We start from the raw sequence: 12,831 nt of genomic DNA, 5'->3' as shown, positions 1-12,831 counted from the left end.
CTAAACAGTCTCGTTTCCTCCAAAGAGACCATTTAGTTAATTAATTTTGCACACGTTGGGGGTAACTCCTTTGTAAAAGAAAAAGCTGTGTGGTCCTGAGATTGTTGTAGGGGATGTAGCCAGACACATAGCTAGCAGCAGACCTCGACAGTGAAGATTTTTTCATTGTTCCATTACGCCCCCATTTCCCCCCTTACTCTCCCCTGCTCCCCATCCCCACCTCCCACATTCAATCCTACCCGCCCCCTGTTATCTTTGTGCCTGGGTCCTTTATACGTGTTCTCTCACGACCCCGCCCCTTCTTTCCACCCTTTTCCCCTCCAACAGCTTTTATACCCCTGAAAGCGTTTACCTGCTTCAACAGTGACCCCGAGACTGCTTCTGTGACCAGTGCCAACCTCTGCCTCAACATGAGTGAGCCAGCCAGAAAACGGCTGGTTGGAATTCAGAGTTTTACCGGCCGTGAAATGAGAAAAGGGAGGCAGGCTCACCTGCACAGCGCACACTCTGCCCCCCGGTGGTGGTGTCAGCCGGCCACGCACGTTTTATTGCACAGGGGTCATTTTATTGCCCTTGAACAGGGCACAGGGTCTCTAAGGTGACTTTGCCACACACAGGGCTGCACTTAGAAGAAAGCAAGCCGTTTCACAGAACATAAAAGCCATTTGCGTTAGACAGCTTCAAGAAAATACTGAAAATTAATGTTGAAAGAAAACTTTTAATTTTGGAAAAGCAGTCTCGCACAACAAGGATTACAGAGCTTCATGGTGCCGTATATACACGTAAAAACAACGAACACCCCAGGACCCTGCAGTCTGAATGCCCGCCAGGGCGCAGCAGTCGGAGTCTCGACTTCTGTAACCACCCGCAGAACCTCGCTTACACAGAACACGCTCCCGGTCCAACACGTCTCTGCGGCACCATGCTACTGGACAACAGGTATGTGTGCAGTACAGGGAAATATAAAAGACATCTTAAGTTAGGTTAAAGTGCACAGTACATTTCGTAGGAAGTTACTGAAAGCTGCCAATCCAACCACTATCGTCAGTCACACTCCTGCCTCACCCCACGCGTGGCCTCGGCTGATGGGCCACTGCGCTCTCAAGGCTGCGAAAGGGGGCGGACTGGGGTATCCTCGAGGGCGAGGCGAAGGCCCGAGCAGGGAGCACACAGGGGGCAGTCTCAGACCCACACGGGCGCCTTGCCTTTGCGGGCTCTCCCCGGTCCCGTGTCGTCTAACTCGCTCCCTCCCAGACCACGTGGCCTCACACACGCCACTTGCTGGACCTTCTGCTCACCTCGGGGCTGCGTGTAGCCGCCTGGCCCATTTACTGACTCACTTCGAGCGTTTCCCCCGGAGACCGTGAGCCTCCCAGTGTGTGGCGGGCTAGTCTGAAAGCCGCCACCTGGGTGACCACAGCGTGAGCATCTCGAGACCTTTCCCCCTTTTAAAGCTGGCAGTTGCGGGAAGTGCCGGTTCCCCGACCCAGGCCTCGGGTGTCTCACGGGAGGAGCTCTGGTCCACCTGCGGCAGAAACTGCCCTTCAGGAACTTTTTGGTTCAACGAAAAACTCAGCATCCTCTCCGCGCTCCCATCCCACTTCCTCAGGGTCTACCTTTGGTGCTAGACTTCTTCCGTGACCCGAGTTACAGTGCAAAACGATACTTCAAGACACATGAAGCTAACACTTAGGACTTCCTTGGGTTAAAATGTGAATGTTTTGTGTATAGCAAAATAAGTATGAATCCCCAAAAATAGTTGTTCACATTTTATCTTCAAGTTTAATAATGTCTTTTTCTTTTTCCGTCTCCCCATCACAGCTATTTACACATCACTCTGGGTGCTCTCTGGATTTCGGTCAGTGTATTGTGTCAGGGGACTGTGGGCAGGGGGATGCAGGCACGTGGATGGAATGCAGAAATATAAATAAGACCACTGTTACAAAAACCCAAGTGGGAGCAACACCTCCCCAGAAAACAGTTCTTGACAGAGGAGCACCTGCCTTTTGCTGAATTGTTTTTTTTTCTGAGTCACGCATACCAGAAAACATGATTACTGAGACCCCGAACTACTGCACGCCAAAGAGGATAGAAAATAACTCAATATTTATAATATTAAAATAAAGTGTTTAACCACAAAAAAGCAGTAATAAAATAGTTTCCTAATTTACAATTTGCATCCAAAGGATGAATAACCATTCACTAATAAATAACATTTATATAAATATTTTGCATGTCGAAAATAGTTTGCTTTCTTTAAAGGCAATGGTCTCAAGAAACATCTTGAAAAATTTGGTGGTGAAAAACTGGACTGAGCCCCCCTCCCCCCATTCAATACACAATGAGTTTGGCTTCAGTAAAACTAGTGCATCTTGCTGCAGAACAGCTGTGCTTGGTGTTTTGGTAACGGCCGTGGGTGAAGGCGGGAGGGACGCAGGAGGCTGTGAACGGCCTCGATAGGCTGTTCGGTTCTTCATGGCCAGCTGCCTCCCTGGCTCCGAGACAAACACCTGTCACATCTTGGTGTCGGAGGTCAGTTCTGAAAGGCAGAAAATCTCCTCTTGGGCCCTCCCGTTTACGCAGCTGCAGACATGGAACAGTGGGGGGAACATGGCAGTGGGGGCTGGGGGGGCGGGGCCGAGAGCAGAGTTCTGGATCTCTGATGGGAGGAGGGTTCGAGCAGGTCCGAAGGACAGGAGCTGGTTTCATGTGAACAGGGCCTTGGTGACAGTCACGTCTAGCAATGCCTGCACGGTGACGCCTACTTTGACCAGGCCCTTCTCCTCAAGGATGTGATGGGGCAGACACAGCTTATCCTAGAAGAAAGAACAGTTGTCAGTGTGTAGATGACTGGCATGTCACCACACCATCTGGCCAACGGCACTGACGAAGGCAAAGCGGAGCTCTGTCACACGTCTGCCTTGTCACCACAGACTGTGGTCCCTCCCTTGCTTCCAGCGCCCATTACAAAGAGAAAATAACAATGATTTTACTCCAATAAGCATGGTTCCAAAAAGGTGATCATCCCCAAACCTGCAAAAGATCTGAACATTTCAAAAACCTTCACACCACGTAACTGAGATACACACAGTCAGCTGGAAACCACACATCAAGGTCACGCTAGTTTGTATTCTTTTTTTTTAAGACTTTATTTATTTGTATACAGAGGGGAAGGGAGAAAGAGAGGGAAACATTGATGTGTGGTTGCCTCTTGGGCGCCCCCTACTGGGGACCTGGCCTGTAACCCAGGCATGTGCCCTGACTGGGAATCAAACCAGCGACCCTTTGGTTTGCAGGCCGACACTCAATCCACTGAACCACACAGCCTGGGGCTGGCTTGCATTCTTGGAAAGCAAAATCGCAAACAGCCTTTCACACATTTTGCAGCAACTCAGCTACTCGTTTATACAGACCACACACTGTTCTTCTGAGCAGGAGCTTGGGTTCAATTCATTTTGTTCGTGTGATCTCCGGAATGCAGGCGTGCTGACAGACTGGTCTTTGGGGTTTACAAGCAGCCATGCAAATAAGTGGTGTTCAGCAGCCTCTCTGAGTCTCTTTCACACAGCGGTGAAAGACACAAGCGGCTTGCTACCTTCTCACACTGTATTTTTACTCTTGGGAAATGTCCAGCACATGCGACTCAAGGAAAACAATTCATGCAAGCCATTCCTTTCCAACAGACCCCTGCATGCTCAACAGAACAGTTTGTAAAATAACAGGGTGAAGTAACTTTACACCTTTGTCATTCGGCTCTGGGAAGGAGGGACCTGCCTTCCAGGGTGTCTGCTTGGCACCGGGAAGACACCCCAGCCAACGCTGCCTCTGGTCCACCGGAAGATGGGGTGCTCTCCACGGCCCCACGGCCGCCTCTCTTCAGGAAGGTGTGCACATGGGGCCTGTCCCTCCCCTGCAGGTGGAGACAGCACTGAACAGGAACAAACTGGGGTCTCTGGACAGACGCTTCCTCCGCATGCGTCTTTTGCTTGCGAAACCAGGTCTTCCTATCGGCTTAATGGTAGGACTCTCCATAAACTACTACAGATACGGCCTTCTGGTCTCGAAGTAAATCTTCCAGGGACACTATACCTCCGATAACTTGTTCTATCTTGAAAGGGCAGTTTCCCTACACCGTCTCGACAGTCTTTCCGCCCTTACTGCGAACTCCTTCCCGAACTTGCGGTAAATTCAGAGCACCTCAGACCACCTTAAGCAGCAGCCACATGTCAATATAAGACAGCTGGCTATTGAGAGAACTAGGAATTAACTCGCGGTCAGCGGCACAGGAGGCTCCTGGCCCGTGGAATCAGAGTGGCCAAATGTCAACCTGAAATATGCGTGACACGCCGTGCCCTGGGCCAGGGTGGACAGTGGGCTTCCTCACAGCCGGAGGACAGGGTATGTTCCTTCCTGATGCCACAGGCTGGTGAGGTCACCTGCAGCTTGCATGTCATTGCCAAGGTTGGCTCCACCAGGGCAGGAGCACGTCTTTCTCATTCTGATGACCCTAAGTCAACATCTGATTTGGTAGGAAATTATAAATGGCCACTAATCACGCTCCTAATGCCGGCATTCCTTGGGGGAAAAGTAAAATCTTCACTGTATGCTAAAATCAGTCTGAAATGAATTAAAGACTTGTTTTAAAAACAAGTCTTATTTAAAACAAACAACTGCCTCTCCTAATAAAATGCAGATGAACACCGAGTATTTTCTCTTACAAAAATATTGGGAAGGATTTTCTAAGCTAAAAAAGCAACAGAAGAGAAACCACAAGGAAAAGGATAAAAACAACTGATTGCTTAAAAGTTTTAAAGCTCCCACACGTCAAACCCTTACATTAATTAAAATATAAAACCAACTGTAAAAAAGTATTTGCATCAAATTACAAGGGCCGTATATGACACATAAGCTCAATAATACCAATCAGAAGGCTGACAGCGGACTGGGCGAGGAACATGAACAGAAATTTGAAAACGAGGGTTTTGCCCAGGTGTCTCCTTTTGTCCCCTCTAGAATGCTCCTGAACTACTGTTAGCGCTGACACTTCCCGTGGGCCGAGTCCGTACGCACACTATGGCCTTCCTAGGTCCTACCCTGGGTCCTGCTTGAGAGGGGACAGGGCTCCTCTGGTGACCACCCCCTCTCAAGCCATTATGTGATGAGCCGCAGCTCCAGGGGTCTGTCTGCAGAGGGTCTGCGCTGGCGGTCACGGCTGGGCAGACTGAGGGCTCCGTGGAGGCGGGAGTGGGCAGGAGCTGAGGCCCCAGCCTCCTACTAACAGGACTTTGGAGACAGAACAGATCAAGTAGCTTAAGAGCACCATCTCTCCCGGGCCTTAATTTCTCCAACCAGCATTTATTTCTCACCCTCCAGGCGTCCTTGCCCCTGAGCCAGGTGCTGAGTCCAGGAGCCTGCCGCCAGTCAGCCCTTACAGCTGGAAATGTGCAGCAGACAGAAGGTGGGAAAAGGTGACCACGCCTCCCTCGTGCCTTCCTTTCCCTCGGACCCCCTGCAGGAGCCCGCAGGTGCCCTGAGGTTACTCTGATGGGGTTGCAGGTACCTAAAAAGACCAGCGTGAGACCATAGACCCCATGCACAGCGGGACAGTCCTGCCACGGGGAGGGACTCCGGGGAGTGAGCTAGAGGCTGGGGTGGGGGTGGGACTGCTGTGGCCCACCGCTGGACGAGAGAGGGCAGAGAAGGGCCGCCCACCCCTTGTGCATGATGGACTTAGAGCTGAGGTCGCCGTCCGTGTACGTGGACTTGACACGCATTTAAATTTCAGCGTTAGAGAAGCCCAGTGGAATCCGGCAGCACGCTGTTCTAATGCAGCCACGGTTTTATTCCGTCATGTTTCTTTCTAAAGCAGCCAACAGTCATAAAACACTCTCCTGCCTGAAAGAGTGTTTCCGAGCCCCTGTGAAGAGCGCACGCTCTGTCCCTTTGTCGCCAGTGGTGGAACCCATGGGGGTTGGCTCACAGGCCCCCTCCCAGCCTCCTCAGGACCCCGGCGCACGGAGCTGCCCGAGGTAGGCAGAGCGGAAAGACGAAATGCAGCATCGACCTCCTGGGTGCGCCCTAGGCACCTGGCATCGACACACAGGTGTGCGCTGGGTATGGCTTCACAACAGCTTTCTAAGGTGCATACAGCACCTTCACTTCACACAGAGGGGAACTGGGGTGGAGAGAGGTGACTTGGGTAGCTTCGCTGAGGGCAGGCAGCTGGTCAGCTCTAGAACTAGGGTTTGGACTCTCCGACCACAGTCGGGGCTCCTTCCAGACATCATGCTGCTTCCCGGTGCGTCCCGTTTTGAGCCCACGCGACAGAAGAGGCTCCGCCCCTCAGAGACCCGGCACAACCAACGACAGGTGGGGGGACCTAAGAACCCTCAGCTCCGTGAAAGGCATTCGCTCTGCCACTCGGCCGTCGCACGGAGGCACAGACCGCTCGTCCTGGCAGGAAATACGTCACAGGAGCAGGCAGCCCACTGCCACCATCACTGCCTGGCTCTCCTCCTCTCTGTCGTTTCCCACAACCCCCAACAGCTGCCCGCCCGCCTCCCAGGCCAACTGCGGGGCAAAGCGCGGTGTCCTTCCCGCCAGCCCACCTCCTCTGCTCTGTCTGCTTGTAAAACGCGAGCTCCTGGTGCTAGCTTGGCTGAAGCCTGACACATAATGGTTACAGTGTTTGCATGTCAGAGAACTTCAGGTTCCTGCCCGGCCCCGGGGGGCCACGCCCACCGCTCCCAGGCAGAGATGTCTCCTTTCGGTCCATCCGCTGCCTGCCTCCCCACCAGGCTGCCTTCCAGACCCCCCTCACTTCCCTACCTGCACACCTGCCCCCTGGCTATGCCTACATCTCTCCTAGGTCTCAGGGTCCATGGGGGCTTCACAGACCACCTGCCCAATCCCCCTCCCATCACCGTCAGGTCCAGAGTCATGTGCCTGATCCACCACAGTCCTCATCCTGCGCCGCATCCCTCTTTATTGGTCCACTGGGTCCGCTGCATCCACAGTCCGAAAACTTCAGCCTGCCCGCCAACCCAGCCCACAGTCTGCATCCATAAACGACGTTTGCCTGACATGCAGCCAGTCCCGTTCACTTGCAAATCCTCAGCAGTCACGGCAGAACCGGCCGGGCCCATAAAACCTCAAGCATTTACTACCGAGCGCTTTACAGAAACCAGGTCTGATTCCCAATTCAGGCGCAGGTCTCTGAGGACAGGGCAGTCTGTCACGGTCACTGTCTCACAGCCAAGGCCTGCTGTGGGCTGCACGCGAACACTGCGCCGCCGGTGTTGGAGGGACGAAGCAATGAACACCGGTGTGAACCAGATTGTGGCAAAAATCCAAGGAACCAGCCGGACCCTGGCAGTCAAAGGGGGAAAAAAAGCACACAGTCTACACACCTGATTGTTTACTGAGCACTAATTTCAGAATCTGAAGCCTCGTTTAAAGAAAACAAAGTCCCTAAATAAAACCGTACTAAAATATTTTCCCCGTAATCTGAACTCATTTCAGGCTCCCGAAGTTCTAATCCATAGTCCGCCACCCTCACCCTGAAGGTGAGAAGCACCTTTTGTTCTTACGAGGGGCAGGTGTGGATTATAATTTCCCACTCACAGTGGCACCGGCACACCAAGGGCCTTTCCTTCTCCACCCTCCTTGAAAAATCCCTGCCTGGGTGCCTTCCTTCTGAGTTCCCAGCACCCCCCAACCCCGCCCTGTCACCCGCCCCATTTCATAAGCGTCTCTCCCGGAGGGCAGTAAACTGGGTCCAAAACACGAACCCACACACAGGGGGAACTAAGAGGAACCAGTCGTCACATGTCGTGGAAATCCTGGCACCGAGAGTGGATGGGCCACCTGGCGAAGGAACTGGAGAGAGAGAACTTTCTGTTTCGAAAAGAAAATGTCAATAACTACTTGGTTCTTTTTACCAGGCATGGGAAGGACATGCTGAAAAAAACATTCCTTCTCCTTCCTCGCCCGAGACGGGCAACCTAGGATGCAAACACAACCCCACAGCTCTGCCCCTGACCACCTCTCAGGGGACGAGGAGGCAATCCGGCCCCACCCAGCACACGCATCACGCAGCATCACGCCGCATCACGCCGGCACAGGGGTAGTGCCCAGACAGACTGGGGAAGCACCACAGACGGGCTTAATATGCTGCAGAGAAGTGAACAGCTTGGTAAGGGCGAGAGAGTTCGTTCGGAGTTTTGCCTACAGGGCTAAACTCACTGTGTGCCGCTGGCTCCCATGCCACCGCGTGAAAAAGTGCCCCCAACAGACCCCGAGAGCAGCGGCACGTCGGGGTGCAGGCCCAGTCGTGACGTGAGGAATGAAAGTGTGTCCAAAGACTACTCTAGACGCCGGACTGAAAGTCGGAGCCCAGGCTGGGGACAAGGGCAAGCCGTCAACGCGGAGCATTAAATCTGCCCCCACGTGATTGGCCTACTCGGCTTTTACTGACGTTTCCTTCCAGGTGGCCACGCAGCGAGGCGTCTCTCTTCTCCACCTCGGCCACCGCCAGAAAGAAGAAACAGAAACCACCAGGGGCGACTGTGGATGGGAGGCCCAGCACCCTGCAGGGCTGCACGTTCAGTACACGTTCACACACGGCCGAGCGCGGCTCTGGGTGTGTGCAGACACATGCGCCGCTGGGCCCAGAAACACTCGGAACAGTCACCTGAAATGTGTTTATTGGGCAGCTTACGGCGCAGGGGGCTCCTCAGACGTGGTACAAAGGGACTTTATTTCGTTACAGACTGAGAAGTACAAGAGAGCACCACAGGCAATTCAGTACACGTTCACACACGGCCGAGGTTCCCTCGGGCGCTTCCACATACCCTGTATGTCACCGACCAACACAGCATCAGAGGGAAGAGGCTCAGTTAACGTGAGACAGTATCACACAGAGAATGCCTCGTGTTAGAAATCGCAGCTGACTCAGCAACAAAGAATCTCATTATAAATATACTCTCCTGGATTCTCGGACATGTTTGTGAAAATAAAGTTATCGTCTTTGTAGCCATCTGGGAAGGCCCCTTGCATTTCAGTAAACTAGGAGTTTGTCCTGAGGGAGTTAACCCCATCAGCTCCCCAGTGTAGTGAACATTATTTACCAGCAGGTGCAGACTGAAAAACAGGGGAGACCGTGTTAACTTTGGGGTAGGGCCTTCTCGTATTAGAAAAAGACACCCCAGAACCAGGAACATAGCCTAGATGATATTCTATTGGTTTTGTCTTTTAATTACAGGCTGATCAGATGGCCCCGCAGCAGACATACTGATAATTAATATATAATCCTTGAAGCTTACTTAAAAAGGAAAGCAGCTTGCTAACGAGGGTTACATGGACATTTCAATCCACTGGAGACATTACACTTCCAAAATAAGGGCCATTTTATCACTGGCTCCTGCCACCATGACTCAAGCCCCAGGGCCAAGAATGTTCCATGGCTCGCGGCTCTGTCTGAAAACAAACACAGTCAAATCCATCCCATTCTGGACCTGCTGTGATGACGGGGCGTAGCAAAAGCCAAAATGAGCCATGCCAGTGTTTAAAAACAGACCTCTCTTCTGGAGAGCGCTTTTCTAACAGCCTGCAGAGCCTAACACGGAGCAAGCGGGGAAGACGCGTGGGAAGTGGTGTGCAAGCGAATCCTCCAAGGGGCGCTCCAATCCTCCAGGGAGAGCTGGCCTCCCCCTTCCCCGGTGTCCCTTCTGCCCCACAGGTGGGCAGCTTTGTCTCCAGCAGCAGGGCACCAGGCTGGCTGAGGGCAGAAGTGGACGGCACCCCTCCCTGGGTCCCCTCGAAGGCGCACAGGAGGAAACAGTGAGGAGTCCCGCTGAATGGCCAGCAAATCGGTCATCCTCCACATGGAATTTTTCAACTTGGTCAGTTGTGCTTTTACTGCAGATTTATTTATATGGACCAAACTGGGCCACAATGCTGTGGTTTTTGTTTGTTTGTTTGCATGTTTGCTTCCCCTGCAAGAGGCAAGGGGTCTCTCTGCAGCTCAACTGCCCAGTCCCAAATTAAGTTGGATTCGGCTTAAAACAATGCAAAGGAATGATTTTCATATTCCCCTTTGCTCCTGCTCTGGAAGCTTCTTGCACGCCATCCAGGGCAGTGAATTCCACCGGGGGGAGGGGAGGGGCCACTGGCACCGCGTGGATGAGGAAGCATGAGGTAGCGTGAGATAGGAACACACTCTGTCGTCCTTGTTTTTCAGTAAGTTACCTAATGGGACAGCACTCCATCGGGCTTGTGCTTTTGGAAAACCTGGTTTGTGGATGTTTGGCTTCCACACTGCACAGGCTACTGAAGGGCTAGCAGGGGTGGGAGTTTGTGAGGCAAGGGCGCAGGTGGAGGAGGAGGGACGGGGCCAGAGTGAGCGCAAGAGCGCTCAGGACGCTATGCAGACAGGGCGCTGCAGCGGTAGGTGACATAGATCAGCGCTACACAGAGGATATGGACAAGAAAGAGGCTCAGAAGGTCCCTGGCGCGGAGGGCAGGAGTTGGTTGTGGGGGTGTCTCCCCGAGGGCCAGCAGAGTGTCAACGGTCTTTCGAATGTGACGAAAGTCCAAGTGCAGGATGTCACCCGGAGAGCAGAGGTCGGCCTATTCCGAGGGCAGCCGTTAGGACAGAAAGAGACAGTGCACAGCATTAAAACCGTGTGGAGCAGCTGGAGAGAAGCACACATTTCTGGTTACTAGCAAACAGCCAGAGTAGCCGCTTATTACGAGCAGGCGAAACCTGTCCCGCCATCAGAGGTTTTTAAACCTCCTTCGAAAGTAGCAGTAGCACGCCCAACGTGTCTTGTGCGAAAAGGACAGGGATCCTTCACCCCCAACCTCCCTAGGAAGAAACAGAACGTTCTGCAATTTATACATCATTCTGGCAGACAGCAGCTTAATGTTCAAGGGGTATCGGGTAATCATTGATGGCACCAAATCAGAGGTTTTCACTTGGAACATGTAGGCCTTAACCTTACTAACAAAAACACATATATATAAACTTTGAAGTTTAACCCGCACTTTTCCTCACTCTCCTCTTAATGCATTTTTTTCCACCCTGGTTTACGAAGAATATAAAGTTTTTCTCTCCCTGAAAGACAACACGTCCATTTAATTTATTTTCTTTTTAGGATTACTGACGAGCTCCAGGGAATGCCAGACCTAATTAGGTCTCTCCACCACTTAAACACTAAGTTGCAAGGTTCTGCAGCGACCGTCGAAACTGGGGCGACTTATCCGCTGTGAGGTAACAAAGAAAGTGCGCTCCCACGTAGGGTCATCTTGTGAGTCGCTTCACCATGAAACAGGTTTGGGGCTGGCGGGCTGTGCAGGCCGAGATCTCCACGCAGGTTTTGTCTACTTTAGAGTCACCATGCAAGGAGGCAGAGCTCTCGTTTTATCAATTAAAAGCAAAAACGAGAAGCTCAGTCTGTCAATTCCACCTTCAGGTGCCCACTACTGCCAAGAGGCAAACAGTCTGAATTCCTGAGCCAGACACAACAATAGCTTAAAATTCACACTGACTGTAGTCGCTACGTCGGTATGAAGGAAGCCGTGCTTGTGTGTCCAAATGAAACAAGAACTGAAGGGATTGGTGCTATATTTCATAAATGCAGCTTTATTTGTAAATTAGGCATTTAAAATATAGATGGTATGTATTTTATGACATGCTCTGATACAATATTGCCCTGTGTTTTGCCTTCAGTGCTAAGCAGATGTAAATCACAAAGCAACTGCAAGATGATTTCGAGGTAGAGATTTCTGTCTTGCTTGTATCTTCTGATGCCTCAGGTTAGGAGGAATACTATCATATTACCTGGGCTGAAGGACACTAAGAACATTCTCATCTTATTTTAATTTATGAAGGTATCAACAAAAGATTTTTTAAGACAATAAGTCACATTATATCTACTGAAACTGTGTCTCTTCCCAGTAGATTTGGAAGGACCAAGCTACCGCTATGATTTTCCCAGGCATTAAAACATCTACACACAGACCAGATTTCGCTGGGAGAAAGATGCCAGCCAAAGACTAACAGATGGAGAGCGTGCTAAGAGACGCGTTCTATTGCAATACAAATGTTCTATTGCAATGTTGTGCTTAGCCAGTGAGATCGAGCAAAGCAGACAGAAGACAAAAGGCATTCACCAAATAAAACGAGATTTCCACAGACGTGGCATTTCCAGGTGAAACGCAAATCCTTCTACGTCCAGTGTGCATTTCAATAATCCCCCCACACCCTATGGAACCTGTCTGGCCCTCACTCCAGTAGCTGCACCAGAGAGCCCGAGTTGGCCGCCTCTGCAGTGTGCAGTGCACCCATTCAGCAGGTGGGCAAGGCACCCCACCCCGTCCTTCAGCTCCCGGAAGCAAGTTCGTGATGTCCCCCGATGTGGGCTTCATTCAGACTAACACTCAAGGCCAGACCTAGACTCACAGTCCACGGGGATCTGTCTGAATTTCATCGCGACCCCTAAAGGAAAAGGCGTGGGTTGGGGACTGTCCTCCTGCGGGGAGCACGGGCACTTCGCCCCGAGGGCCGCTCTCAGGGTCCACCAGGCATCCTCCGACCCCCGCAAGGAGCTATGACGGGGGTCAGCTGCAACTGCTGGGGAACCCGGGAGTTCGCGGACCCCTGTGCTTCCCACATTTCAGTCCTAACGAGAGGGGCGCAGAGGTTACACTATTTTCTCCCTTAAAATTAAAACAGGAAAATACTGAAAAGGAAGGAAATTTAAAGAGGCAAAATGCTGCCATGAATTTACAAAGTGCCAGTAATTACTGCCAGGCAGTGAGAAACACAGT

At 51.9% G+C, this 12,831-nt stretch overlaps 1 protein-coding gene across 3 annotated transcripts in view; it reads right to left on the bottom strand.

Annotated features, from left to right (window-relative positions):
- Positions 1-698: 698 nt before the first annotated feature.
- Positions 699-12,831, bottom strand: part of LRCH1 (leucine rich repeats and calponin homology domain containing 1) — a 155,737-nt gene continuing 143,604 nt past the window's right edge. For 2 of the 3 annotated variants that reach the window (XM_037057625.1, XM_037057626.1), the window contains one exon: positions 9,479-10,629. In XM_037057625.1, coding sequence (XP_036913520.1) covers positions 10,423-10,629 — 207 coding nt within the window. In that variant the 3' untranslated portion in view covers positions 9,479-10,422. Of the gene's footprint in view, positions 2,817-9,478; positions 10,630-12,831 lie in introns of those variants that run through there. The other variant, XM_037057624.1, reaches the window with a different exon arrangement.

This window comes from Sturnira hondurensis, unplaced genomic scaffold (genome assembly GCF_014824575.4).
Source record: "Sturnira hondurensis isolate 20B ecotype Veracruz unplaced genomic scaffold, ASM1482457v3 Scaffold0009719, whole genome shotgun sequence".
NCBI classification, from domain to species: Eukaryota; Metazoa; Chordata; class Mammalia; order Chiroptera; family Phyllostomidae; genus Sturnira; species Sturnira hondurensis.
The sequence above is the reverse complement of the archived record's forward strand: the minus strand, read 5'-3'. Positions and strand labels throughout refer to the sequence as shown.